At 42.5% G+C, this 27,883-nt stretch overlaps 1 protein-coding gene across 3 annotated transcripts in view; it reads right to left on the reverse strand.

Moving 5' to 3' along the window:
* The window catches only part of tdrd3 (tudor domain containing 3), a 116,919-nt gene that overhangs the window by 28,436 nt on the left and 60,600 nt on the right, over positions 1 to 27,883 (reverse strand). For all 3 annotated transcript variants that reach the window (XM_048533077.2, XM_048533075.2, XM_048533076.2), the window contains 2 exons: positions 12,751 to 13,625; positions 6,280 to 6,405 (listed from right to left, as the gene is read on the reverse strand). In XM_048533077.2, coding sequence (XP_048389034.2) covers positions 6,280 to 6,405; positions 12,751 to 13,625 — 1,001 coding nt within the window. The remainder of the gene's footprint in view (positions 1 to 6,279; positions 6,406 to 12,750; positions 13,626 to 27,883) is intronic.

Below are 27,883 nucleotides of genomic sequence, written 5' to 3' on the forward strand. Positions count from 1 at the left end.
GAACCATTCCAACAACATCACAGTTATGACAGACAAGAAATTGATCCAGGCTAATCATGTAAGTAGTGTGGCTGCATGTGGTATGCCTATCCTGGAAGGCACCAAACACATCACAAGACCTCACTGGGAATGCAGAGAGATGCAGACGGGATGTCAGAGCGAGTATGCAAAATTCCAAACAACCATTTACCCAACCCTTGGAGCACCACCTGCCTGCACATGGCAGAGTCTGTAGATTTCTTACTGTTTCTATCACCCATATCCAAACACCTGGAACTGGAGTGGAAGCAAGTTATCCACTATTCCAAGAGACTTGCTAAGACATTGGTAGTAATGAGGGGGTGGGAATTCTGCAACAAATAACTCACTTACCTCCCCAAATTCTGTCCACCATCCACAAGGCACAAGTCAAGAGCACGTTGAATCAAAAAGATAATTTGCATCTGCCTTCACTAAAGTAGATACAAATAACATCCCAGATTAAGTTGTAATTCAAGAAATGGGAGAGAGGAAGAAAACCAAGAAAATTAGAATCAATCACCAGAAAAGTGGTACCAAACAAATTATTGGGGTTGTGGGTCTTGATGGACTTCAACTTAGGGTTTAAAAAAGCTAGTTAGGAAAGCTAATGGAATGTTTTGTACATTGCAAAGGCAATTGAACAGAAACGCCTCCCTGTTCAAGGAAAGAGGTAAAACACATTGGAAGCTGTTTAGACAAGGTTTGCTAGACTAATATCTTGAATAGGCACACTGCCTTCAAAGGAAAGTTTTGACAGTCTAAGCTTGTAGCCTCTGGAGTTTAGAAAAAGAAGGGGCAACTCCTTTGACGTATACAAGACCTGAGGGGTGTTGACAGAGTGAATATGGAAAGGAGGTTTTCTGTTGAGGGAGAATCTAGAACTAGGGATTATTGTTTCAAAACAAGGGGGTGCCCAGTCAACACAGATTAGCAGACTTTTTTTTTCGCCCCCTCAGAAACGTCTGGGTTTTTGGAACACTCATACTAAGAATGGTGGTGGAAGAAAAATCTTTGAATATTTTTAATTCAGAGGTGGCTCGACTCTTGATGAGCAATGTGTGAAATGTTATCAGGTAGGTGAGATCGTGGAGTTGAAGGCACAATCAGAACAGTCATGATCTTACTAAATTGTGGAGTAGACTCGAGGGCTAAGCTGCCTTCTCCTCCTCATAAGTGGTACGATCATGTTTCCACTTGTTAAGTGTGGTTCCTTAGACACCCGGAAGCCTGACATCATCCAAGACAGAGTAAGCTTGATCGGCATCCCATCCAGCGACTTAAACATTCACACCTTCCATCACCAATGCAGTGTCAACAGTGCACATCACATACCCAAAGCAGTGCACTAATTCACTTAAGTTTCTTCGATCAGCACAGCAATAAAGGGTAGCAGATGTGTCAGAACATCAACAACTGGAAGTTCTCCTTCAAATACACAATTCTAAAAACTCACTTTTCACTGCAATCTTCAAACACTATTCTAAACAGTAATATAGCTGCATCTGTCGTTCAAGAAAGCAGCTCAACAATACATTCGAGAGAATGTAGAGATGGGCAAAAAATGCCCGTCCTGCCAGGGGTGTTCACTTCTCAATCAAAACAATTTTAACAAGTATCTAAATCTGGTCAGTTATAATCCAGAGCCAACAATATATATTCAGTATAGAACTGACAATCCCCATTTTGTTTTTCCTTCACATCATTCAGACGATAAGTTTTACTGAAGGATATTCAAAATAGACTGAGAACTTACAGGGCATAGTGAAATTAAGATGAGTTCATCTAGTCCCCACTTTGATTATGAATTTTATTAGGTATCATTGTTGCTTAGCATTAGTCATGGAGTCACACAGCACGGAAACAAACCCTTCGGTCCAACTAGTCCATGCCGAACACAATCCTAAACTAAACTAATCCCATCTACTTGCTCTTGGCCCCTTTTTTTTTTCTTTTGTTTTTTTTAGCCAATAAAAACCATTTTATACAGCTTTTGTACAAAAGTCTGAATTAAAAATCAGTGAATTTAGGTACATCACCAGACCTTGCACTGCATTACATTCTAGTCAGTGTCACCATTTATATAAATCCAGCAATTCCAAAGTGCACCTGCTAAATGTCCTCCCAGAGAGATCAGATACAAGTGAACAGCAGATTTGGAATTTGAAGCTCGAATAAAGGTAGCAGAGGGACTAGTAACATTGTTTTTTTTCCCTCTCTCCTGAAAACAGGTATCAAGTCTAAAATCAGGCCATAGAGAGGGTCAGAGTAGCAACAGGTCACAATTCTCCCCCTGCTCCCACCGTTAGAGGTTATCATTGTATTCAACTGTATTGCTGAATTGGATAAATATTCCATAAAGAGGATGGCCTTGAATCAGTACCTTCAATGATTCAACCCAGTGCAGGACAGTGCCAGCGGGATGCCCAGCTCACTGGCACCAGGGGAGGTGGTCTGATTTTTCACCTTGTGATCTTGCTCACTTCAGACAAGCCCCCCCACCCTCCCCCAGGACCATCTCCTGAAAAAAGGGGCTAACAGGAACAGCTGAGTCTGTTAAGCCACCGCCTCAGCCTGAAATGTGTCAGTTATTTCTGGTACAAAACAAGTTTGCTGAAAAGATACATGTTGCGAATCCCATTTGTCATGCTAGTCAGGACCAACTAAAGAAAGCCAAACTGCAAACAGTCCCGTTTCTCCCCCCTCCCACCCAGAGTAACAAAAAAATCACCCATCCTTTCATATTTGGCATTCTTGCCTTTCATCAGGACAAATTGGAGAACACCGGTCCTTTCAGCAATATTAATCTTTTTCTTGGCCTATTGGCAGACCAATGTGATGTGTGATGGAGGTGAGCCATCCTCTGTACAATACCTTCTGGACTTGTCAAATCAGGGTTGATATTCTGCTGTTAATGAGCACACAACTGGGGCTCTGCTCAGTGCACTGAGACAAGATGGAATGGACAAAGGCAGAACAGAAGGATTGAAGGCAAGAACAACAACTTAGCATAGCAAGTGATCAAAATAGCCCGAGCAAGTTGGAACACTGGCTTCAGACCAGTAGAACGAGTAGAGGCTCCTCATGGGTGCCTTACAGAGGAGGGTCCCCAAATACATGCTGGGGTGAGGGGGTTCCCTCTCCAATTTGTACTCTAGAACCCTGTCAAATTCCACCTGGACTGTTCAGTGTGCTCCCTTGCCCTGCATCCTGCCAACCTCAGAGTGCCATGGCTGCCCGGCCCACTATTAGAATGGTTCCTCCATATGGTGCAGCTTTGGTGAATGTTGATCTCTAGTCACAGCTTGATAGTAGAGGGAACCACAGAACATCACCATGCCAGAGGTCAGCAAGGAGCCAGCCAGCAGAGGTTTCCTGCAGTGGGGAACACCCAGGAGCGCCAGGCTGTGGAGGAAGTGGTACTTGTTCGCAGTTTCAAACAGCTCTTTCAAATAATCATCTCAGTCACTGTGTCAAAATCCGTGCGCCCCATAAGTGCCAAGCCCAACGGCCAGAGTGCCCGATAAGCCCGCCACCCTACCTTAGCATTGGCTACTTTGTTTTAATATTGCTTTGTTCTTTGCATAACTTGTTTTGTGTTACTTGCCTCCTCCAGCTTCCTCACCTCCCAGTCACTGTCAAGCTTCTGACTCGCTGAACTTTGCAATTATGACTGATGTCCTCTTTCAATGACACTCCCTTCAGTGGGTGATCTTACCGCTGCAACCCTGCAAGTCCAAGCTGCTCATCTCAGTCATCATCATTTATCTAGCAAAACCTTTCACATAGTGTGTCTTCAGGGTAGGGAAGCAGTGAGTAAAAAGACAGCAAGTGTAGAGTTTGGTATGAACACGTGGTGGCAATTCAAACTTTTTAAAAACCATGCATTTGGTTTTGCCAAAAATTGTTTTGACTGCATTGCACAAGATGAAATACACATCATTGGAATGAAAACTAGAATTCAAATGTGTAAAAGTCTTCACACTTGGCAGTTTGATAAGCAAGGAACGATCTGGTATTTACATAACACCTTTCACAATGAACAGTGCATCCCAGCAAATAAAGTACTTGCATTTTAAAGCTTCCTGCAGAAAACACTAACATATCTGACAGTACAACAAAATCAACATGCAGATGCTGGTAATCTGAAATGTGAAAAGCAGCATTCGGGGAAATACAGCAGGTCTAGCAGCAGCTGTGAAGTGCAAAACACTTAATAACATTTTGAGTCCAATACGATTTTTTTCATATCTGAACAGCCATATTGGATTTTAAATGTTAAGTTTTATTTTTCCTCCAAAGTTGTTGGGATCTGGAGTTTCTCCAGCACTTTGGTTTTAGTTTATAAATTACACTATATCAACTAGCTGGTAGTGCCTTGCTGCCTCAGGACTGCCCTGGAGGTGTGTGGTTGGAACCCAGAATGCTCTGATTCACAAGCAAGACTACAACCAGAGGCAGAACAGTCACTGAAATTGAAATTAACATTGCATTTTCAGAGCAAAAACCTGTCCTTTTAAATAGAAGGAAAAAGTCTGAATTATCAAATCGCAGGTTTGGAGAAATTAGGCTTGTCCAAGTTTTGGCCTGCAAGCTGTTTCCCACTTATTACTGAAGCAGGTCTAACTAAAATGCTATTTAATGTTAACATGGTAAATCAGGAAATGGAACTCTCATATTCCTCACCCATTGTTGCTCTTTCCATGTTCTTTTCTTCAACTAGCGCGAACCTTACATTTTTCTGTCTGCGCTCCTCTGCATTAAAGTCTGTATTCCCTTAGTCCTAACCTTCTGTGCCCTCTCTCCACTTTTCAGCATGAGTCCACATCACATGTAACCTCAACACGTCACTAACTTTTCTGCTACATCTGTCATTGCATCTCACCTATGATCTGACCCAAAAAGCTAATTCCTTGACTGACATTGAGGATATTGATAATACCCAACACCATCGCTCTTTATGTTGGTTCAAGTGCACGGACAAGAAATTTATGCCATAACAACAATGAAAAGGAGTAGTGGTTCTCCGGGATGTGAAAATTTAACAAGTCAGAAGCCAATGGTTTGGGTGAATAATGGGCATAAATAATTAATAAAAGCCGTTTTATGCTCACAATGGGTTTGTATTTATATTATATAATAATCTTGCATCAAAAGAAACATTTACAATTAAAACTGCACAAGCAAGTGGATGTAAATTATTCGGAACAGCTGCTTATTTGCTGACATCACTTTTATCTTCCCAAAGGTAAATACCTGTTTTGAAATACTGCCTCCATTTTGAAAGTATAAAGGCAACAAGACTAAGTATAAAATTAGTCTAATTTTGAGTGTTACTGGTAATTATTAATTCGAGATCAATATGTAGAGCAACAAAGTACTTCCGACAACACACACAATCAACATAAATAGTATTACAATCCCCTGACAGATCAATAACATTAAAAGAGAAACAAACTACCAACTGAAATGACAGGACAAAATTTCACATTTCAGGATTTTTACTGCAACACACAGCACATACTATTGTGCAGGCAACTTGTACCACAGAAGTGATCATTTACTTTTAACATAACCAAAAAATCTACTTTACATCTTCATCCAGTCCCTTAAGCCAACAATCAATTCTCCAACAGCATGAAATCATTCTTCATTGTTTCTTTCCTTTCCCAGCCTGATCATTTGTAGTCCCAGAACAATGTAACACTGATGTTTTTTTAAAAAATCGTGTATGCTAGGTAACTGTTCCAGCCTAATTTCAAACCCTCATGCATTTGGTCTTTTCAATCCAAATGCAAGCTCCCAATCAAATTTTCATGCAGTGAACCAGAGACTCTTAGCTTCTACCTGCACCCCCCCCTCTCAGATCCTGGCATACAGCCAGTGTCTGAGAATTTCAGGAATATCTTAGAAACCTTTACAGTCTCAAACGCTATCATTATATCAATATTCATAACATGAGTCTTGTGTCAAAGTAGAAATGCCGATTTTCCAACCTCGAGATTACAATCATGCCAGTGGTTCATTTACCCCCCAAGCTAAATGCATAATTGTTTATAAACCAACATTTTTAACACCATCTTAGGATTTTGAAGGCTAGTAGTTGAACCATTTTAAAGACAGATGATGCAGTCTTTATCTCTGTGTGAATATCCTGAACCTTCTCTCCTAAATTAAATCTACATTCCTGATACATAATCTTGTAAATTTCATTACTGCAACAACATAAAAGCCACAAAATAAAAATTCAAATGTACCCACCCAAAATTCCTCCCGAAGTGGTTTAATGTTACTTAGAAGAACTTCTTCATAGTTCCCATAGTCTCTGAACACAACAACTGCTGTTGCTCCTGAAGGATGAAGTGCCTGAATAACCGCCCGATAAAACTGCAAATTGAATTCAACAAAATTAGGAAAACCTATAATAAAATTATAGTTGAATGTCTCAAATGGAATTTAGAGCAAATCATGCCATTCAATAACAGGACATTTCAACTCTTTGGAACTGTCTGGTCATTACAATCAAAGCATTTTTAAAATCCATAAGTATATGGACAGCTGTAATTCAAAATCCAGTACCATTGGGCTTTTAGATCAGAGATATCAGAACTTATTTTTATCAAGTCCTAAAATTTAACAGAAAAGATTAATGAAAAAAATAGGAAATTTTCATTGATACACTGTTGCATGATGCAGAACTAAAAAAAAGTTTATTTCAGGGGGGTTAACTTTATTATTTATCTTTTACAAGAATAAAGAAGTTCAAATAAGAATTTATGCATCAACATAAAGGATCAGTTTAAGAGGCTAAACACTCAAAATGACAAGAATCAAAATACACCAAGGAGCTTTACAATCTGAGCTTGCGTGAATATGGAGAAAAGGAATACTGAATACAATTCCAGTACAGATTTAACAAGATATTTAGGAGCATGCAATCTTTAAAGCCCCATTAATATTTTTTGTTGGACCTGCTGCTCAACAATGACTTTTAATAGGTGCAGGACCTTATTCAATCACAAGTATCATTGTCTTGAAATACCTAATTGTTATTGCCATAACATGAAGGAAAAAATGTTTAAGATTTTCAACTTTCGACAAGAATACGGGAAAAAGGTGCACACAGGAAAATACATTTATTATGCTCAATGAGGGGTTGTTGAGAGATCAGCTGACTGAAACCTCGGGCGAGAAAGAGATTGCCCTATCACTGGTAATGGGAACTGCAGAGGTAACAAAGTGTGGAGCTGGATGAACACAGCAGGCCAAGCAGCATCTTAGGAGCACAAAAGCTGACGTTTCGGGCCTAGACCCTTCATCAGAGAGGGGGATGGGGTGAGGGTTCTGAAATAAATAGGGAGGTGGGGGGGGGAGGCGGGCTGAAGATGGATTGAGGAGAAGATAGGTGGTGGAAAGGACAGTATAGGTGGGGAGGTAGGAAGGGCATGTGTCAGTCAGGAGAGGACAGACAGGTCAAGGGGGCAGGATGAGGTTAGTAGGTAGGAAACGGAGGTGCAGCTTGAGGTGGGAGGAGGGGATAGGAGGGAGGAAGAACAGGTTAGGGAGGTGGGGACGAGCTGGGCTGGTTTTGGGATGCAGTGGGGGGAGGGGAGATTTTGAAGCTTGTGAAATCCACATTGATACCATTGGGCTGGAGGGTTCCCAAGCAGAATGAGTTGCTGTGCCTGCAACCTTCAGGTGGCATCATTATGGCACTGCAGGAGGCTCTGTGTTCATCCAGCTCCACACTTTGCCCTATCACTCATTTTTCTGTGCACCTGTTCAGGAGAACAAGGTTTGCTTCTCTTAATAAAGGGGACAAAATACAAATTTGCGAGTGACAATTCGTGACAGGTTTCCAAAGGTGATGGCATTGTAGGTCGTTCATTTGAAGAGTAAACAGTATCTTCAAAGTTATTTTAGCGAAGGAAAACATTTGGCAGTTTCACTTTTAAGTCGGATGAGATTGTCAGCTTCAATGCACTTTGCCACCCCAAAGGAAATGATGGCAGTAGTATAGTTCATACATCATTGAAGTACCAAGGATATATTTCCAAGGTCTTTTGCAGAATGTGCAAATGATCACAGAATGATGATTGTTAATTTTGTACAATGTTAAGCTTGTACATCTTAACTGTATTAGCAACAGAGCATCATAACAAAAGCAGGAGTAGAACAGAGTTGAGTAAGAGATGGAAGTTCTTCACAGGTACATCGCAAATGTATGAGAGGAGAGTTGGTCATTCCATCCATCCCATCTGTACTTAGAAAAAAAAAAGTTATCCAAGTTCAAGATAATAAAATGTGAGGCTGGATGAAGACAGCAAGGCCCAGCAGCATCTCAGGAGCACAAACGCTGACGTTTCGGGACTAGACCCTTCAGAGAGGGGGATGGGGTGAGGGTTCTGGAATAAATTAGGGAGACAGGGGGAGGCGGACCGAAGATGGAGAGAAAAGAAGATAGGTGGAGAGGAGAGTATAGGTGGGGAGGTAGGGAGGTGATAGGTCAGTCCAGGGAAGACGGACAGGTCAAGGAGGTGGGATGAGGTTAGTAGGTAGGAGATGGAGGTGCGGCTTGGGGTGGGAGGAAGGGATGGGTGAGAGGAAGAACAGGTTAGGGAGGCAGAGACAGGTTGGACTGGTTTTGGGATGCAGTGGGTGGAGGGGAAGAGCTGGGCTGGTTGTGTGGTGCAGTGGGGGGAGGGGACGAACTGGGCTGGTTTTGGGATGCGGTGGGGGAAGGGGAGATTTTGAAGCTGGTGAAGTCCACATTGATACCATTGGGCTGCAGGGTTCCCAGGCGGAATATGAGTTGCTGTTCCTGCAACCTTCGGGTGGCATCATTGTGGCACTGCAGGAGGCCCATGATGGACATGCTGTCAGAGGAAATGGGAGGGGGAGTGGAAATGGTTTGCGACTGGGAGGTGCAGTTGTTTATTGCGAACCAAGCACAGGTGTTCTGCAAAGCGGTCCCCAAGCCTCCGCTTGGTTTCCCCAATGGAGAGGAAGACACACCGGGTACAGTGGATGCAGTATACCACATTGGCAGATGTGCAGGTGAACCTCTGCTTAATGTGGAAAGTCATCTTGGGGCCTGGGATAGGGGTGAGGGAGGAGGCGTGGGGGCAAGTGTAGCATTTCCTGCGGTTGCAGGGGAAGGTGTCGGGTGTGGTGGGGTTGGAGGGCAGTGTGGAGCGAACAAGGGAGTCACGGAGAGTGGTCTCTCCGGAAAGCGGACAGGGGTGGGGATGGAAAAATGTCTTGGGTGGTGGGGTCGGATTGTAGATGGTGGAAGTGTCGGCGGATGATGCGTTGTATCCGGAGGTTGGTGGGGTGGTGAGAGAGAACGAGGAGGATCCTCTTTGGGCGGTTGTGGCGGGGGCGGGGTGTGAGGGATGTGTTGCGGGAAATGCGGTCAAGGGCGTTCTCGATCACTGTGGGGGGAAAGTTGCAGTCCTTGAAGAACTTGGACATCTGGGATGTGCGGGAGTGGAAGGCCTCATCGTGGGAGCAGATGCGGCAGAGGCGGAGGAATTGGGAATAGGGGATGGAATTTTTGCAGGAGGGTGGGTGGGAGGAGGTGTATTCTAGGTAGCTGTGGGAGTCGGTGGGCTTGAAATGGACATCAGTTACAAGCTGGTTGCCTGCTCCCGAGATGCTGCTGGGCCTGCTGTGTTCATCCAGCCTCACATTTTATTATCTTGGATTCTCCAGCATCTGCAGTTCCCATTATCACTTATCCAAGTTCATCCTGCTTTCTACTACTTTGGCCATAGTTCTGCAAACCCAAGGGTTATTAAATAGAATGAGGTGTTCTTGCCTCAGCCTTTCAGGCTGGGAGCTCCAAACCTCCATCTGGGTGAAAAAAACACTTCAGTTACTTATAGTCCTCACGGCTGAGGAAAACAGGTCCTTTATGTCCTTATGATGTAGACTCTTCAATTTCACACAACTCACTGAAATCATCCCTCAGCCTACTTTTTAGCTGCAGCTTTGTTGATAGCACATTTGCCTCAGAGTCAAAAAGTTGAGGTTTCAACTTCAGGATTTGAGCATAAAAATCGAAGTGCAGGACTGGGAGACTACATTGTCAGAGTTGCTGTCTTTTAGGTTAAAACCATCTGTCCTCTTGTGAGCATAAATAACCTATAGTACTATTTCAGAAAGAAGTGCAGGAGGAAATCTTTGGTACACTGATCAATATTGTTCCTTCAATTAACATTACAAAAACATATCTGGACTACTAGCATATTGCAGTTTGCAGGTATTATCTGTGTGCAATTGGCTATCGCATTTGCTACATCACGTGCTTATTGGTTGTAAACTACTCTGGGATGACCCTCGGTGGTCTGTCACTCTGCGATAACACTAGCAGCTAAGGGTGTAAACCCAAAACATCATCTTTTCAGTACTTCACATTAAACAGAGGTTATAAAGGTTGTTGCTTACAGCTAAACTTCCCCATTCTGGCAACATTGTCAAAAATCTATATAATATTCTATCTTGTAAAATAGATCTTCCGAGCAATGCACTGTCCAGAACTCCAGCTGCACTCTCACTTACATTTCCTATATTTCTAACATCTTCTCCATGCCCCTATATTCTATGATAGGACTTCGTAAATGATGGTTCGCAATCCTTAGTGGGGGCCACAACGAGGTTTAAGGGTACTGAATGCCAATGAAGCAATGGTTTTCTGGACCTCGGACAGATTTCAAATGGTTGTGATGCTCTGATTAATCTCCACGGTTTTTTTGTTGGTGTTTATGGCTCATGGGTTCCACTACTACAGCAAAAATGTCTGTAAAGACATTGGAGGGTTTTATTTGGAGGAAGCAGCCTGACTTTTCATCACTGAAGTAGATGTCTTCAGGACATTAGATGCCTTCTAGGCAGAGATCAACAAATTCTTGATCTCATGGAATCAAGGGCTACGGGGAGAGTGCAGGGAAGTAGAGTTGAAATGCCCATCAGCCATGATTTAAATGGCGGCATGGACTTGATGGCCGAATGGCCTTACTTCCACTATGTCTTACAGTCTTATGATGACTTAACATGTTTTCTATCCACTTCAAAGTTCAACTGCATCCCTTTGGTTCATAAGAACATCAAGAAGCCCTTTCATCAATGTAAACTTAATTACAACACATTACACCATATTGACATGGAGTGGGAACTGGTTAAGAAAACAATAGTTCATTTGCAGGTTTGTAGCTTGTCAGTAGTAAGCTCCAACATGGATCAGTACTTTTTGCCTCAGCCACTCAAAACATACCAGTAATGTGAGTATAGAAATCATTTGTAACATTTCCTAGTTTGCAGATGTCAAAATTTTATGTGGCAAGGAGAGTCAGAAGAATGATGCAAGGACACTTCAAAATTAGCAGATGGAATACAATTCAGACGAATGAGAGGTTGTCTACTTTGGTAGGAGAAACATAAATACAGACTATTTCTTAAATGGCAAGAGGCCAACAAGTGTTGAACTTCAAAGGGATTTGGATATTCTCAAAAGTCACAAAATTAAAGACTTTATTACAACAGGATTCGAGCACAGGGGTAAAGTTTATAATTGCAAAGAGCCTTGGTGAAGTCACAGCTGGCGTGTTATGTGCAGTTCTGGTTTCCTTATCTACACAAGGCATATACTTGTCCTTGAGGGAGTGCAACATATGTTCACTGAACTAATTTCTTGGATGACAAGGCTGTCCTATGACAAAAGATTAGGTAGACTTTTCCTACATTTTGTTTTAATGACAGGTAATCTCATTCAAACAAAATTCTTTCTGGTAAAAATCAAAAAAGGTTAGAAGTAGTCACGTTTTCCCTGACTTTGTAGTGAGGTGCAAGATCAAAGGAACAGAGTCTCAGATGAATGAGCAGGTCAGTTAGAACTAAAGAAGTAGCATTTCTTTACACAGAGGATTGTGAATCTTTGTAGCTGTGGAGGCTCAAGTGTTGTGTGTGTTAAAGACAATAATAGACAGGTTTTGACATGTCAAGAAACATTATTGGATCTGAGCCAGTATAAATCTTTTAAGTAGATTTGCCATTTCATACAGTGGGAGAACATCTGAAATTGGCTGAATGGCCTACACCAGCTCCCATTTCTTCTGTTCTTCTGAACCAAAGGGATACAGTCGAACTTCGAACTGGATAGAAAATATCATGTTAAGTCATCAACTACAGAATGGATAAATCTGACAGGAAATTAGCCAGCCATTAAAAAATACAAAAAAATTCAAAAAAATTCAAAAAACAAAACAATAAAGGAACAATTGCTTTCAACTACTGCTTGTTGGAAACGTTGACAATAATTGGACATTAGGCTTTCACTGTGGTACAATCATTTGCATTGTATCCTGACATAGGGAGTAAGAAAGACTTCAGTAAATTGCATTCTAAGACCTGATTGAGAACTGAGATAGTTTCAATCCTGTTGTTAATGGATACAATACCAAAGCAGAAATGTCCCAATGATTTGTTACCACTTTGTCTTTCAAGCACTACGATAGAACAATAAAAAAGTCTAACAATGCAATGTAATGCGTTTTCCTCAGGCAGACTGATGGGGTAAAATAAAGAAACTTTTACCTTATAGCGAACTGTGTTACATCTGACTGGGAAACACTCAATACTGATATTCAGCACCTAAAATGGTTTGTTTCCATTTCCTATTGCCCTTGAAATTTATGGCATCAATTATGTCAAGTCCAAGATAACGAATCTTACCTTGTTATCTTCCCAATAAAGAGCTAAGCACTGATCCCCTGGTCTCCAATGACTAAACTGCGATTTGTTTGACACTGCTGAAGGGTAATCAGTCTCATACGGTTTTTCCCACGTTCTTTCTGGTTTGATTGGTCCGGTTCTTTTCTTTGATCCGGAATCATAAATTCCATTATTGCTCTGAGAATGTTCAGTAAACTTTGACTGGCTAGGTTCTGTTGATTTTATAGGTCCTGTTCTCTTCCTCAAAAAGGAATCTTCTAATTGTCCATTAGATATGTTACATGCATCAACAATTCGTGTAGAGGTGGTATCAACGTGCAAATTCAAGTCTCTTGAGGTTTTCACATTTCCAGAGATCCCACTACCTATTACTTGAGATAGTTCGATACCTTTCCGGTCATTGAAAGTACTATAATTATGCCTCTGGTTTTCAAATTTTCCTCGCTGCTGACCACTGTTATCCAACTGTTCTTTTTTACTCTGGCTACCTTTAAATTCCAGCAAACCTAGACCATCTCCTAGTTTATTTATTTGGCCTTCTCCTTTAGTCTTTCTAGCTGACTCGTTAACCAAATGAAAGATTTGTTGCTCGTAGTCTCTTAGCCTTTCACTACCAGGGTAATGCTTGCCACCTCTTCTTCCATCATCTATCCATTGGTTAGATCCAATTGAATTGTGTCTTTCAGGACCTCTGCCCCGCTGTGGGCCATGGTTCTCCAAAGCTTGTCGGGCAATTACATTCTCCCTTTGAAAGCGAGGTGGTCTGTCGTGTTTTTGTGGTCGATCATTATTCCAAGGGGCATTCTTCTGCTGAAAGCCCTTCACAGCAATACCTTTGTCAGTACTCAAGTGATGTGGAAGCTGCATTTTTGACTCTAAGAAAACAAAGGCAAACAAAAAAACTCAGTTTTGTTTCACTTCCAATCATTTTTGTACTGTATAAACAAACAAGGTGGAGAATATATTTCAGAGATGAAGCACATTTTCAGGAATCTCACACTAACTCTTCTTCCCAAAGTACATAGAATGTTAAACATCCGTCTTTATTATGCTACACGAGATTTCACATTTTAAAAGTGGCAAAGACGAAAGCGTAGTCCAGCTAATTTAAAAAGTCCTCCATAAGTTAAACTTCACTGAATGTATCCAGTACACACAGATACGGTGGTTAAGAAGGCATTTAGCACACTTGCCATCATTGCTCAGACCTCTGAGTATACACATTGGTATGTTATGTTCAGGCTGCACAGGACATTGTTAAGACCTCTTCTGGAGTAGACTGTCCAGTTCTCATCACCCTATTATAGGAAGGATATCAGCTGCAAAATTCAGAAGAGATTAACCAGGATGTTGCCGGGAATGGAGGGTTTGAGTTATATGGAGAGGCTGGGGCTCTCCCCCAACCCCCAACACCTCCCCCCCACCCCACAGGTGCATAGCAGGTTGAGGTGTCTCCTCAGAGGTATATGAAATTACGAGGGGTACAGGTAAGGTGAATGGCAGGTGTCTTTTCCCCAAGGTGGGAGATTTCAAGACTAAGGGACATAATTTTTAAGAAGAGTGGAGATGTATTTAAAGACACAAGAGGGGCAAGTCATTTTTTAAAAAAAAAAAGTGGTTTGTGTGTGGAATGAATTTCCAGAGGAAGTGGAGGATGCAGGTATAGTTATAACAGTTAGAAGACATTTAGATAAGGACATGAATAAGAAATGTTTAGAAGGATATGGGCCAATTACAGGGAGGTGGGACTAGTTTAGTTTGGGATTATGGTTGGCATGGACTGGTCGGACCAAAGTGTCAGTTTCTGTGCTATGTGACTCTCACGCTACCAAGTTACACATTCTTCACCTTCTTTTGCTCAGACAAAGGTGAGTGTCTTCCACTAGCCTTAAGGCCTTGCACTGGAAGTTACTTCCTAATGCATCAGATTCTCTCCTTTCTAAACCCCACATCTCTATTCATACTCCTAAAATGTTCTTCTACTACAGCTCAGCCATTATTGTTTGATTCTTTGCAAACCTTGTTGGGACATTTTTCAAGAGGGTGCTAATAACTGCAAAATTACTTTAGTTAATGGGCATTATTCTCATGTTTGGTACACCAGTTGAAGCCAAGTTTATCAACCGTCAAGATCTTGCATCAACGCATGTCTGAACACCATGGAATAAAAGAGACAACTTTATATCCATGCTGTCCAAGTGACAGGAAACAGAGCGGTAGTGTGTGGTTCTTGTTTTAAATTTAGAAATGACATACAGTGGGTTTTCCAAGAATCAGTACTGGGACCACTGCTTTGAGCAATGTAAATGACTTACAGTCTGTTGTATAGTGCCCAAATTCAAAATTTGGAAACATAATTTGGGAGCATAGTGAATGGAGGAGAATATGCACAAGCCGCTGGAATGGGAAGACATGGCAGAAGGAGTTAAATGCACAAAAGAGCTACATTTTTGCAGAAAGAATGAGATGAGGCCGTTTAAAATAAATTCTAAAGAAGACCTAAGAACAGAAGTTCCTGGAGATACATGTGACACAAGTGGAGGCAAGAAAATCAAGGTGAACCTTTAAAAAGCAGTCTGAACTCGAGTACAAGGTAGACTGCTGAGCAGTGAATTTCAAGCAGTTTGTGAAATAAGTGGAAAAGATGCAGGAAAGATTTATTAGAATGATTTCAGGAATAAGAAACTTCAGTTACATGGAGAGACTAGAGGAGTTAGGGTTGATCTTCTTGAAGAAATGGGGGTTTGATGGAGATATTCAAGATCATGAGGGGTGTGAACTGAATAGCTGGGGACAAACTATTCTGATTGTTATCTATAGATAACAAAGACTTTTTAACCTCAGTTCATCCACTTCAATAAACAGGTCACTGTTCCACTACAATAGCAATTTGATGATGATTTCTGAAATTATCCTAATACTCCAATTCAGAAGTCCAGCAAATCTATCAAATACTGGATAAATAATTTCAAGACATCAACTTGAAGTCAGGTCCACTTATCCTCTTTTTGCAACTGAAGTCTTTGAGCAAACTTAGTCTGTTCATAACACAAGTGATCATATATGCCTCAACAATATCATCCCTGTTGTCTTCTTTCGGTTTTCTTTACGCTAGGGTTCAAACACTAACATCAGTCTTCTGGTTCTTCAATAAATGAACTACTTCCAAAATTGTACTAACTCTCTGTATATTGGGAAATAGAACTGGGCACAATATTCGAGGTAGGTCTACTATTTGCGGCATTTATTTAGGAATCTAAGAAACTTCACAGGAGAAATTACCAAGGAATTTAAAATGAAAAAATCACTGAAAATCTTCCACCATAATAATCTTAATATTAAACTATACACTACTAAAAACATTTTAAGAACAAATGCTCATTCGCAACACGACATTTTTATATTACAAGCATACAACGTTTTGAAAACAACACAGTCATAGAATCCCTACAACATGGAAGGAGGCCATTTGGCCCATCAAGTCCAAACTGACCCTCCAAACAGCAGCATACCCAGACCCATCCTCACCCCCTACCCTATTCCTGTAACCTTGCTCTCCCAATGGTTAATCAAACTAACTACACATCCCTGGACACTGAGTAACTTAGCATGGCCAATCCACCACCTGTGTACATTTGTGGATGGTGGGAGGAAACCCACTGAGGCACAGTGTGAAAGTGAAAGTGAGAGAGCAAGGGACAGCGCATATGCATTCGTGTGGGTGAGTGTGCGTGTGTGAGAGAACGTATAGTGTGGTGGGGTCACCTGGGACCACATGAACCTAAGAATCCAGTCAGACCATCCTCATAGATACCAAGTGATAACAAGGTGTAGAGTTGTATGAACACTGCAGGCCAGGCAGCATCAGAGGAGCAGGAAGGGACGTTTAGATCTAGGCCTGAAACTTCAGCCTTGCGGCTCCTCTAAGGCTGCTTGGCCTGCTCTGTTCATCCAGCTCTACACCTTGTTATCTCAGATTCTCCAGCATCTGCAGTTCCTGCTTTCTCTCATAGGTACCAAACTTGGCCTCAGCTGGGCTCTTGGGTTCATGTTGCACGGCCGAAGACCCCACCATGCTATACATTCTCGTGCGCGCGCACACACATGCATGCACGCGCACACACACACACACACACACACACACACACACACACACACACACACACACACACACACACACACACACTTTATAGACAGTGAATGTGGCATTTTATAAATTCCTACTTTAGAAGCAAAACCAGTCTGACTCCAAACCAAAACAAACAGATTCTGAACAAAGCCCCACACCTAACGCTGATAAAACCTTTAGTTCTCTCAGGACAGCTACTTGAAAGAATTTGGGAATTTACATATACATATTAATCAATTAAAACCTTTCAACTGATTGGAGTTAACAGCATCTTAGGTTTGTTTAATACATCCTGCTACATGCTGTCACTCTGATAGTATCTGACACAGAATTTGTAAGTACACTACATCTCTCACGAACACCTGGAGGAGTGTGGCTCCAAAAGCTTGTGTATTCAAATAAACCTGTTGGACTATAACCTGGTGTCATGTAATTTCTACATTCAATTAAGTGAATAAGATTGAAAAAACTGGGGTCATAACTTTGGAGAAAAGGCGGCTAATAGGACGTTTGATACAGATGTCCAACATCATGAGTTAAGACAGAATTGAGAGAAACTGACCCATTGGCAGAAGGATCAACAACAAGAAAGTGCTGCCTGACAAAAAAACTGAAAAATCAGTATGGGGTTAAGTGGGTACAATCTGCAATATACTGTGTGAAAAGGTAAGGATAGGTTTAGCTCAGTCAGATGAACTACATTGCTTTGAGGGGGGTCCGGCACAGATAACAGCAGCCAAATAGTTACATCACAAAAAGAAGCTATGTTACAGTACCACACATACCTTGGACCAACAATACGGGCACAGGAATCCCTAGCAAAACCGCATCAATATAAAGACATCTTTGTACACAACATGATTAGAAATTTTAAAACCATAACCTTAATAGTTGAGCATCAAAGACAGAAACATAAGCACATACAAGTTAGGGATAGCAAGAGTGGGCCAATGATTCTGTTATGCTGTTAAATCAGATTATTGCTGATTCAATTCTACATTCTACTTTGCTGCTTATCGTTTCTACCTTTCAAAGTCCTATTTAGTTTATTTTATGGGGAGCAAGTGACACAGTAGTAATGTCACTGAACTAGGTAATCCAGAGCACCAAGCAAGTGTTTCGAATTTGAAATTTGAAATTAAAAAAACTCTGCAATCAAAGGCTCACTTGGGAGTGATCATAACCACTTTAGATTATCACAAAAACCCATCTGGTTCACTAAAACCCTTCAGATGAAGAAATCTGCCTTTCTTAACTGATCTTGCCTGCATACGACACCACTGTCACATCATTATGGTTTACTCAACTGCCCTCTGGGCAATTAGGGATGGGTAGTAAATGTTGGCTTAGCCAGAGATACCCACATTCTATGAATGTTTTGGGTCCAGTGACCCCTTTGTCAGAACTAATGGTAGCAAGGAAAATCCAAGATAACAAAGTGTGACCCTTCCGGTCTAGGCCCAAAATGTCAGCTTTTGTGCTCCTAAGATGCTGCTTGGACTACTGTGTTCATCCAGCTTCACACTTTGTTATCTTGGAGTCTCCAGCATCTGCAGTGCCCATTATCTCTGTAGCTAGGAAAATGTTGGTTTATCCGCAGAAATGGGAGGAAGAAATCTAAGGAGTAAACGATAAGTGGGGACGGAGCCCAAAGAGGAAAACAAAGAACAGTTGGACAAAGGAGTGCATAACGATCTGGCTAAGAGAACAATTGGCTGTTTATGGAGACTGTTCACGGCTAACAATGGGTAGTTTGTAATGGCAGATTATATGATAACAAGGCCTGGTGTGTGGGGTTGGGGGCTCGGCAGTGAGAGTGTGTGTGGATGAGAGTTTGCTCGCTGAGCTGGAAGGTTCGTTTTCAGACGTTTCGTCACCATTCTAGGTAACATCAGTGAGCCTCTGACGAAGCGCTGGTGTTATGTCCCGCTTTCTATTTATCTGGTTAGGTTTCCTTGGGTTGGTGATGTCATTTCCTGTGTTGGTGATGTCATTTCCTGTTCTTTTTCTCAGGGGATGGTAGATTGGCTCCAAATCAATGTGTTTGTTGATGGAGTTCCGGTTGGAATGCCATGCTTCTAGGAATTCTCGTGCATGTCTCTGTTTGGCTTGTCCTAGGACGGATGTGTTGTCCCAATCGAAGTGGTGTCCTTCCTCATCTGTATGTAAGGATACGAGTGATAGTGGGTCATGTCGTTTAGTGGCTAGTTGATGTTCATGTATTCTGGTGGCTAGCTTTCTGCCTGTTTGTCCAATGTAGTGTTTGTCACAGTTCTTGCAAGGTATTTTGTTTGTTGTCTGTATAGGGTCTTTTAAGTTCATCAGCTGCTGTTTAGTGTGTTGGTGGGTTTGTGGGCTACCCTGATGCCAGGAGGTCTGAGTAGTCTGGCAGTCATTTCGGAAATGTCTTTGATGTAGGGGAGAGTGGTTATGGTTTCTGAGCCCGTTTTGTCTGTTTGTTTGGCTTTATTGCTGAGGAATCAGCAGACTGTGTTCATTGGGTACCCATTCTTTTTGAATACGCTATGTAGGTGATTTTCTTCTGCTCCTTGTAGTTCCTCTGTGCTGCAGTGTGTGGTAGCTCATTGGAATAATCTTCTAATGCAGCTAAGCCTAACCCTAACCCACAAACGCATTATTCCAACGAGCCACCACACACTGCAGCACAGAGGAACTATAAGGAGCAGAGGAAAATCACCTATACAGCGTATTCAAAAAGAATGGGTACCCAATGAACACAGTCCACCGATTTCTCAGCAATAAACCCAAACAAACAGACAAAATGGGCTCAGAAACCATAACCACTCTCCCCTACATCAAAGACATTTCTGAAATGACTGCCAGACTACGCGGACCCCTTGGCGTCAGGGTAGCCCACAAACCCACCAACACACTAAAACAGCAGCTAATGAACTTAAAAAACCCTATACAGACAACAAACAAAACAAACGTCATCTACAAAATACCTTGCAAGAACTGCGACAAACACTACATTGGACAAACAGGCAGAAAGCTAGCCACCAGAATACATGAACATCAACTAGCCACAAAACGACATGACCCACTATCACTCGTATCCTTACATACAGATGAGGAAGGACACCACTTTGATTGCGACAACACATCCATCCTAGGACAAGCCAAACAGAGACACGCACGAGAATTCCTAGAAGCATGGCATTCCAACCGGAACTCCATCAACAAACACATTGATTTGGAGCCAATCTACCATCCCCTGGAAAAAGAACAGGAAATGACATCACCAACACCAGAAATGACATCACAAACCCAAGGAAACCTAAACAGATAAATAGAAAGCGGGACATAACACCAGCGCTTTGTCAGAGGCTCACCTGATGATGTTACCGAGAATGGTGATGAAACGTCTGAAAACTAACCTTCCAGCTCAGCGAGCAAACTCACAATCCAGAACCTCAACCTGAGCTACAAATCTTCTCAAAACTCGCTAATGAGAGTGTGTGTTCAGGCCCTAAAATTATTGAACTCAATATTAGGTTGGACTGCTGCAGAGTCCCCAGACACAAGATGTGTTGTTGTTCTTCGCTCTTGGCATGCGCTTCGCTGGAACACTGCAGCGTGTCTGAGACAGAGATATTGGCCAGCTAACAGGGTGGTGTGTTCACAGCTGCTCTCGCCTTGCCCGGAGATCCACACGTAGTGCCATGCAGCTTTGTATGCACGCTTGCAATCACTCTCTCCAATCGCACTGCAACACACTGGTTCAGGGTTGTACCATTCCACAGTTCCACTTCAACCTCTGGCTCATTTGCCACGCTAACTTTTCCTTTCAAGCATCAAGGCCCATAAGATGCAACAACTCAGGAGATACCTATGGCCCTATGGAACCTTGCTCCCCTCCACTTTTCTCTGACTCCATCTCCTCTCCCAAACCCCACTTCCTGTCAGGTGTTCACCATCCCGACTAACCTTCCACTGTCTGCTGAGTACAGAATGTTTAGCATCAAAGTTCTCAGTTTAATCCCTCTGCGTGCCCACCTGAACAAATTTTAGGCACGACATGACGGCGAACTCTTCTACTGTCGTCTTGGCCTCTGTGCCCATTTCTTTGGGCAAGAGACTTCTGTCATTCCACGGATCCCTTTGCTCATCTCCAACACACTCACTCCACCTGAAACTCTCCCTCTGGCCTTTTACTTGTACTCGATGTGTTCATGGAGAACTGTTGATGTGATACTGGTTGCCTCAATTTCTCTGCTCCTCTCACCCAATCATGAATGACCACATGCCCTTAGATTAAACCCTGGCTTTGTTACTAAGCTTGACCTGAAGGGTGAAGCTGTCGTAGTCTGGCATACTGACCTCTACAATGCAGAGGCTGAGCGCGAATTCTCACATGCTTTTCGCCAATTTCAAAATTTCCAGTTCATAGGCTCCAGTCACCTTCTCATTAGCACGGACAGGCAATCCCTTTACACAACCATCCCCCACCAGCATGGTATCAACCCTTTCTGCTTCTTCCTGGAGCAAAGGCCTGAACAGTCCCAATCCACACGCACCCTCCTCCGCTTGGACGAGCTTGTCCTCATCCTCAACAACTTTTCTTTAACCTCCTCTCTAAGCTCCTCTCATTTTCTTCAGGTCAGAGGGGTGGCTGTGGGTACCCACATGGGCCCTAGTTACACCCGTCTCTTCATGGAACATTCCTTGTTCCAGTCTTATTCCGGCTCCCACCCACAATTCTCTCTGATATATCGATTCTACCTTCGGTGCCGCTTCCCTCTCTTGCCCGGAATTGGAAAAATGCGTTGATTTTGCGTCCAATTTCCACCCTGCCCTCACTTTCCTTGCTCTATCCCTGGCTCTTCCCTTCCCTTCCCCTCCTCAACATCTGTTTCATTTCTGGGGATAAACTGGCCACGAATATCCACTATAAACCCACCAACTCCCACGGAAACCTGAGCAATACACCCTCGTACCCTACTTCCTGTAGAGGCTCCATTCCATTCTCCAAGTTCTTTCATTTCTATCCATATGCTCCAATGTAGTGAACTTTGACAAGGCAGCCTCCGAAACGTCCAGCTGCTTCCTCAACCAAGGATTGCTAGCACCACTGTCGACAGGGCCCTGGACTAGGTCTGACCCATCTCCTGCACTTCTGCCCTCACCCCTTTCTTCCATCCCACAACAGCAATAGGGTTCCCCTTGTCCTTACCTACCAGCCCACCAGCATCCACATCCAGAAGATCATCAGCCGTCATTTCTATCTCTTCCAGCAAGATGCCACCACAAACACATCTTCCCCTCCCCTCCCTTGTCTGCCTTCCACAGGGACCGCTCCTTCCAGGTAGCACTGATCCACTCTTCCTTCACTCCCAACAAAACCCTCCACAGTCCCTCAGCACCTCCCCTGAACCCGGTGAAGATGTAACACTTGCCCACTTACCTCGTCTCCCCCCCAGTATCCTTCCAGGTGAAGCAGCACTTTATCTGCACTTCACACAATCTAGTCTATTGCATTCACTGCTCAAACGTGGTCTTTCTACACTGGGGAAACAAAGCATAGGCTAGATGACCAATTTGCAGAACACCTACGTTCTGCCCGCAAAAAAGGCTGAGTTTCTAGTTACTTGCTACTGTGACACATCATCATGTTCTCCAGCCAACACCTGCCTCAGGCATGCTGCAGTGGTCCAGCAAAGCTCAGTGCAAGAACACCACCTCATTTTCTGCTTGGGGGGCCCTGCAGACTTCTGGACTCAATATCAAGCTGAGTAAATTTAGGGCCTAAACTCTCCTTTGTCCTTGCCCCCAACTCCACACACCATGCCTTATCATATAGCCTGCCATTACACACTATCCATTGTTAGCCACTACCTGTCTCCATTAACGGCTGTTCACACTCTTAGCCAGATCGTTATCCACTCCTGTGTCTGTCCAACTGCTCTTCTCTCTTTTTGGGCCTCTATCCCCACCTATCCTTTACTCCTGTTGCCCCACCCCCACCCCACGTTCTTATATAAACCAACAAATTCCTAGTTACCATCACTCAGCCCAAAAGGTTAACTCTGATTTCACCTCACAGAAACTGCCAGAACTGATGAGCTTCAAGAACTATTAATGAATTGGGAATTGCCACATGCTTCAGAACAAGTTGCCCTACATCACCATTAGCTTCACAAAAATGATTTCTCACTTCTAATCTCCCTACACAGCTTGGAAATTATAAATTAGTGAACATGATTTAGAATGTTAAGGTGCTGTTTTCATTTTTAATCTTACTTTTCCTTTTCCCACCCCTCTTTCAAACTTGCTTTCCGCTTATTTTCCTTTCAGTAACAGATTTGAATTCACTCACTTCCAATCATCTTCACATCCTGTTTTATCACCTAATCCTCAAAATCAAATCATCAGTTGAGAACAGTATATATTTGAGATAGCAGAAACTGCAGATGCTGGAGAATCTGAGATAACAAGGTGTAGAGCCGGATGAACACAGCAGGCCAAGCAGCAGAGGAGCAGGAAAGCTGACGTTTCAGGCCTAGACCCGTCTTCAGAAATGGGGGAGGGGGAAGGGGGTTCTGAAATAAATAGGGAGAGAGGGTGAGGCGGATAGAAGAAGCATATTGGAGAAGATAGGTGAAGGGGCAGACAGGTCAAAGAGGCAGGGATGGAGAAGGGTCTCGGCCCAAAACGTCAACCTTCCTGCTCCTCTGGTGCTGCTTGGCCTGCTGTGTGTATCCAGCTTTACAACCTGTTATATTAGTACACAGATGAACCTGTAATTCATGAAGGTTCACAATCACCTGCTGCCTCACCTATCAGTGAACAGTTCCAGTAACATTGCCCTCCTCCAGTAAATTCCACACGATAAATATCCATCTCTGCTAAAATCTGAGGCTATTAGTTTTTATGAACAGGCATGGTTTTAATGAAAATGGCCAGATAAGCAAACAGATCCACTATCATACAGCAACGACACAGCACTTGAAGCTTTTTAGTCCTTCATGTTGAACAATGAAATGCAACTCCATTTCAAAACTTCATAACTTTCAAATACCAAAAGATAGTTTAAAATCTCTTTATATTGTAGCGTTTGGCATGTTCATGGGATTGATGTTCAGCTTTGTTATGAAGTTTCAGGTGCAAAATAGCAATCATTCACATTGAAGAAACCCAATTCTTGGACCAGTGTTTAGAAAATAAGAGACCCCTCGATTCAAATGTACCAAATCTGGAGGAGAATTGAAAGGGTTCATGTGAAGAAAGTGTTTCCCCTTATGGGTGAACATGGAACATAGACCAGTACAGCACAGGCCCGGCCCTTCGGCCCATGATGTTGTGCCGAACTTTTACCCTAAACCTCAGGTCTATCTAACCTCCATCCCCAATTTATACTACCATCCATATGGCTACCTAATAGCCGCTTAAATGCCCCTAGTGAAGTCGGCCCCACTATCCTCTCCAGTAATGCATTCCTCGCCCCTACCACTTTGAGTAAAAGAGCCCACCTCTGATGTTTCCCTATATCTACCTGCACTCACTTTAAAAATAAGCCCTCTCATAGTAGCTACCTCCACCCTAGGGAAAAATCTCCAGCTGTCCACTATCTCTATACCTCTGGGTGAATCTAGGGTGAGGGAGTCACTGTTTTAAAAAATCATTAAAAACAGATGTAGCTAAATTGTTTCTCTCTGGAGGTTCATAAATCTCGAATTTCCTTCTTAAAAGGGCGGTAGAAACAAAGTCCTTGAATATTTTCAAGGTCATTATTAAGCAGGGACGCAAAAGGTTATTAGGGAGAGGTGGGAATGTGGATGTCAGGTTACAATCAGATCAGCCATGTTCTCAGAAGTGAGAGAGAAGACACCAAGGGATTAAACAGCTTACTCCCGCTTCTTATTCTTGTGTTCACAACAACCTGGCCCACTTCACAAACCTACTTTACATGAGTGGATCGGTGCAATAGTGGTGTGTGGAAGATGAAAACAATTTTACATGTGAAATAACTACTTTTTTCTGTTTCAATTAAAATATTCTCAATCAAAATTATTGCAACCCTGGAAATTAGAGACATTCATGAGAATTTCCTTCATTTTCATAATGATTAAATAGAACATAGAACAGTACAGCACAGAACAGGCCCTTCAGCCCACGATGTTGTGCCAACCATTGATCCTCATGTATGCACCCTCAAATTTCTGTGACCATATGCATGTCCAGCAGTCTCTTAAATGTCCCCAATGACCTTGCTTCCACAACTGCTGCTGGCAACGCATTCCATGCTCTCACAACTCTGTGTAAAGAACCCGCCTCTGACATCCCCTCTATACTTTCCTCCAACCAGATTAAAACTATGACCCCTCGTGTTAGCCATTTCTGCCCTGGGAAATAGCCTCTGGCTATCAACTCTATCTATGCCTCTCATTATCTTGTATACCTCAATTAGGTCCCCTCTCCTCCTCCTTTTCTCCAATGAAAAAAGTCCGAGCTCAGTCAACCTCTCTTCATAAGATAAGCCCTCCAAGTCCAGGCAGCATCCTGGTAAACCTCCTCTGAACCCTCTCCAAAGCATCCACATCTTTCCTATAATAGGGCGCCCAGAACTGGACGCAGTATTCCAAGTGCGGTCTAACCAAAGTTTTATAGAGCTGCAACAAGATCTCACGACTCTTAAACTCAATCCCCCTGTTAATGAAAGACAAAACACCATATGCTTTCAAAACAACCCTGTCCACTTGGGTGGCCATTTTAAGGGATCTATGTATCTGCACACCAAGATCCCTCTGTTCCTCCACACTGCCAAGAATCCTATCCTTAATCCTGTACTCAGCTTTCAAATTCAACCTTCCAAAATGCATCACCTCGCATTTATCCAGGTTGAACTCCATCTGCCTCCTCTCAGCCCATCTCTGCATCCTGTCAATGTCCCGCTGCAGCCTACAACAGCCCTCTATACTGTCAATGACACCTCCGACCTTCGTGTCGTCTGCAAACTTGCTGACCCATCCTTCAATCCCCTCATTCAAGTCATTAATAAAAGTTACAAAACAATAGAGGCCTAAGGACAGAGCCCTGTGGAACACCACTCACCACTGACTTCCAGGCTTAAGGTTTGCATTCCACACGATACACTAGTTTTATTCAAAATATAGGGAGATGAGTTTAAATAGCAAGAAATGGGAAGTGGACCAGTCAGTTCTTACATTAAGCTGTCATTCAATATGATCATATCTTGTTACTTACTTGAGCTTTATCTTCCCACACTACCATCCCTCAATGCCCTAAATTCTATTATGTATTTATTAAATTCAGCATCTTGATTTTTCTACAATTGAGAATTATAGAGATTCATGAACCATTGAGTAAAGAAACCTCTCAACTCAGTCCTTAATGACCACCCAGGTGTTGAAACTATACCTACTTCAGATTCCAGAGTCAGAGGGAATATCCTGTCAGCATCTGCCCTGTCATCTGCTGAAAAATTCTGCACGGTTCAATGAAATCATTGAATGCTTTCAAACTCGGTGTACAAGCTCATTTACGCAACAGTCCTCACCCTTGGAATCCGGTGAGCTGTAAATCCCTGGTCAATAATGAGGCCAGAATGTACCTCGTATTCCACCACTGGCTCACTAAGACCCGACACAATTTCAAAAAGGGCTTCTTCATTAAAAAAGCGATTGCAACTTAACGTAACATTTGCTTTCTGACTCTATATGTTAACTTTTGCACAGTTATGTATAAATATATCTTGGTCCTTAAGACCAAAGTTTTGTACTTCGTCACCATTTAAATAAATATTCTGCTTCTCTACATTTCCCTAAAGTAGATGCTATTGAACATTTCCACATTAGATTTCATTCATTACTTTCTTAAAATAACAAAAAAAAACTCTCCTTCCCAATTTGATATTGCCAGCTATATGGAATATCATACATTATAACTTTGTTCCCCTCTAAGTCATAGATACTGGTTGTACACAGTGAAGGCTTCAACACAGATACTTGTAGTAGCTCACTACTGGTAGTCTGCCAACCAGTGAATGAATTCACTTATTCTGCTTCAGAGTCATGGTCATACAGCACGGAAACAGATTCTTTGGTCCAACCAGTTTTATTCCTCAATCCAACAAGTACACATGTTCTGAAACAATCACTTCTGTGATACCTACTCAAATGCTTTTTGAAAATCCAAATACACTACATCCACTGGCTCCCCAGGCCTACTCTTCTCCCTGGCAACTTTTTGAGGAAGAATTAGAGTGCTTGCAACCGTGATGTTTCAATTAACGGCAGGATGTCTTCCAGATTCCATAACCACACCATTAATAAACATGATGTAGCGATGTATGTTGATCATCTGTCGCTGTTACACTGTGATATTTATGTTCACCTTCTTTAAAAAAAGGACAAGAACTGAGTGGCTTCTTTTTGAGAGTGTACATGGTACTCAGTCAGTCATTTGCATGACTGAACTCAAACTCAACAATGAGGACATGCTGTGATGACATTACTAACATCTTCGCCCCCACCCCCCGCCAAAGCAGCTTTTTCCAGATCACCAGTATTGCCCAACTTTGTCCCTACTGCTGAGCCACTGACCCAGCAGCTCATCAGACCTCCCACAACACATTCTCTAAAAGCAGTGTCCTCTACACCTAGAAAGCAAGGGCAACAGCTGCATGGGAACAAGACAACTTGCAAGTTTCCCATGCCATTTACAGCTGTATCATTTTATCTTAGTCATCAGTTCAAAAGTCTGAAAATTCCTTTCCTCACAACAGTGAGTCCATACCAAGGTGACTGTTACAGTTCATGGGCAATTAGTAGTGAGCATAAATACTGGTTTTGTTAATGGCTCTGTGATGAAAGGTGCATATTTTGAGCTTAGATTTTAAGCAAGATATGGTTGTTTAATATAGAGGGGCTTAAAAGTTAATTCAGTCAGTCTTTCTAGAGACGTGATTTGTAAAATTCCTAGTATGTGTCAGGAAGCATTTAGTGGCAAGTGCCCTTGGAGTGG

Source organism: Stegostoma tigrinum, chromosome 6 (assembly GCF_030684315.1).
Source record: "Stegostoma tigrinum isolate sSteTig4 chromosome 6, sSteTig4.hap1, whole genome shotgun sequence".
NCBI classification, from domain to species: domain Eukaryota; kingdom Metazoa; phylum Chordata; class Chondrichthyes; order Orectolobiformes; family Stegostomatidae; genus Stegostoma; species Stegostoma tigrinum.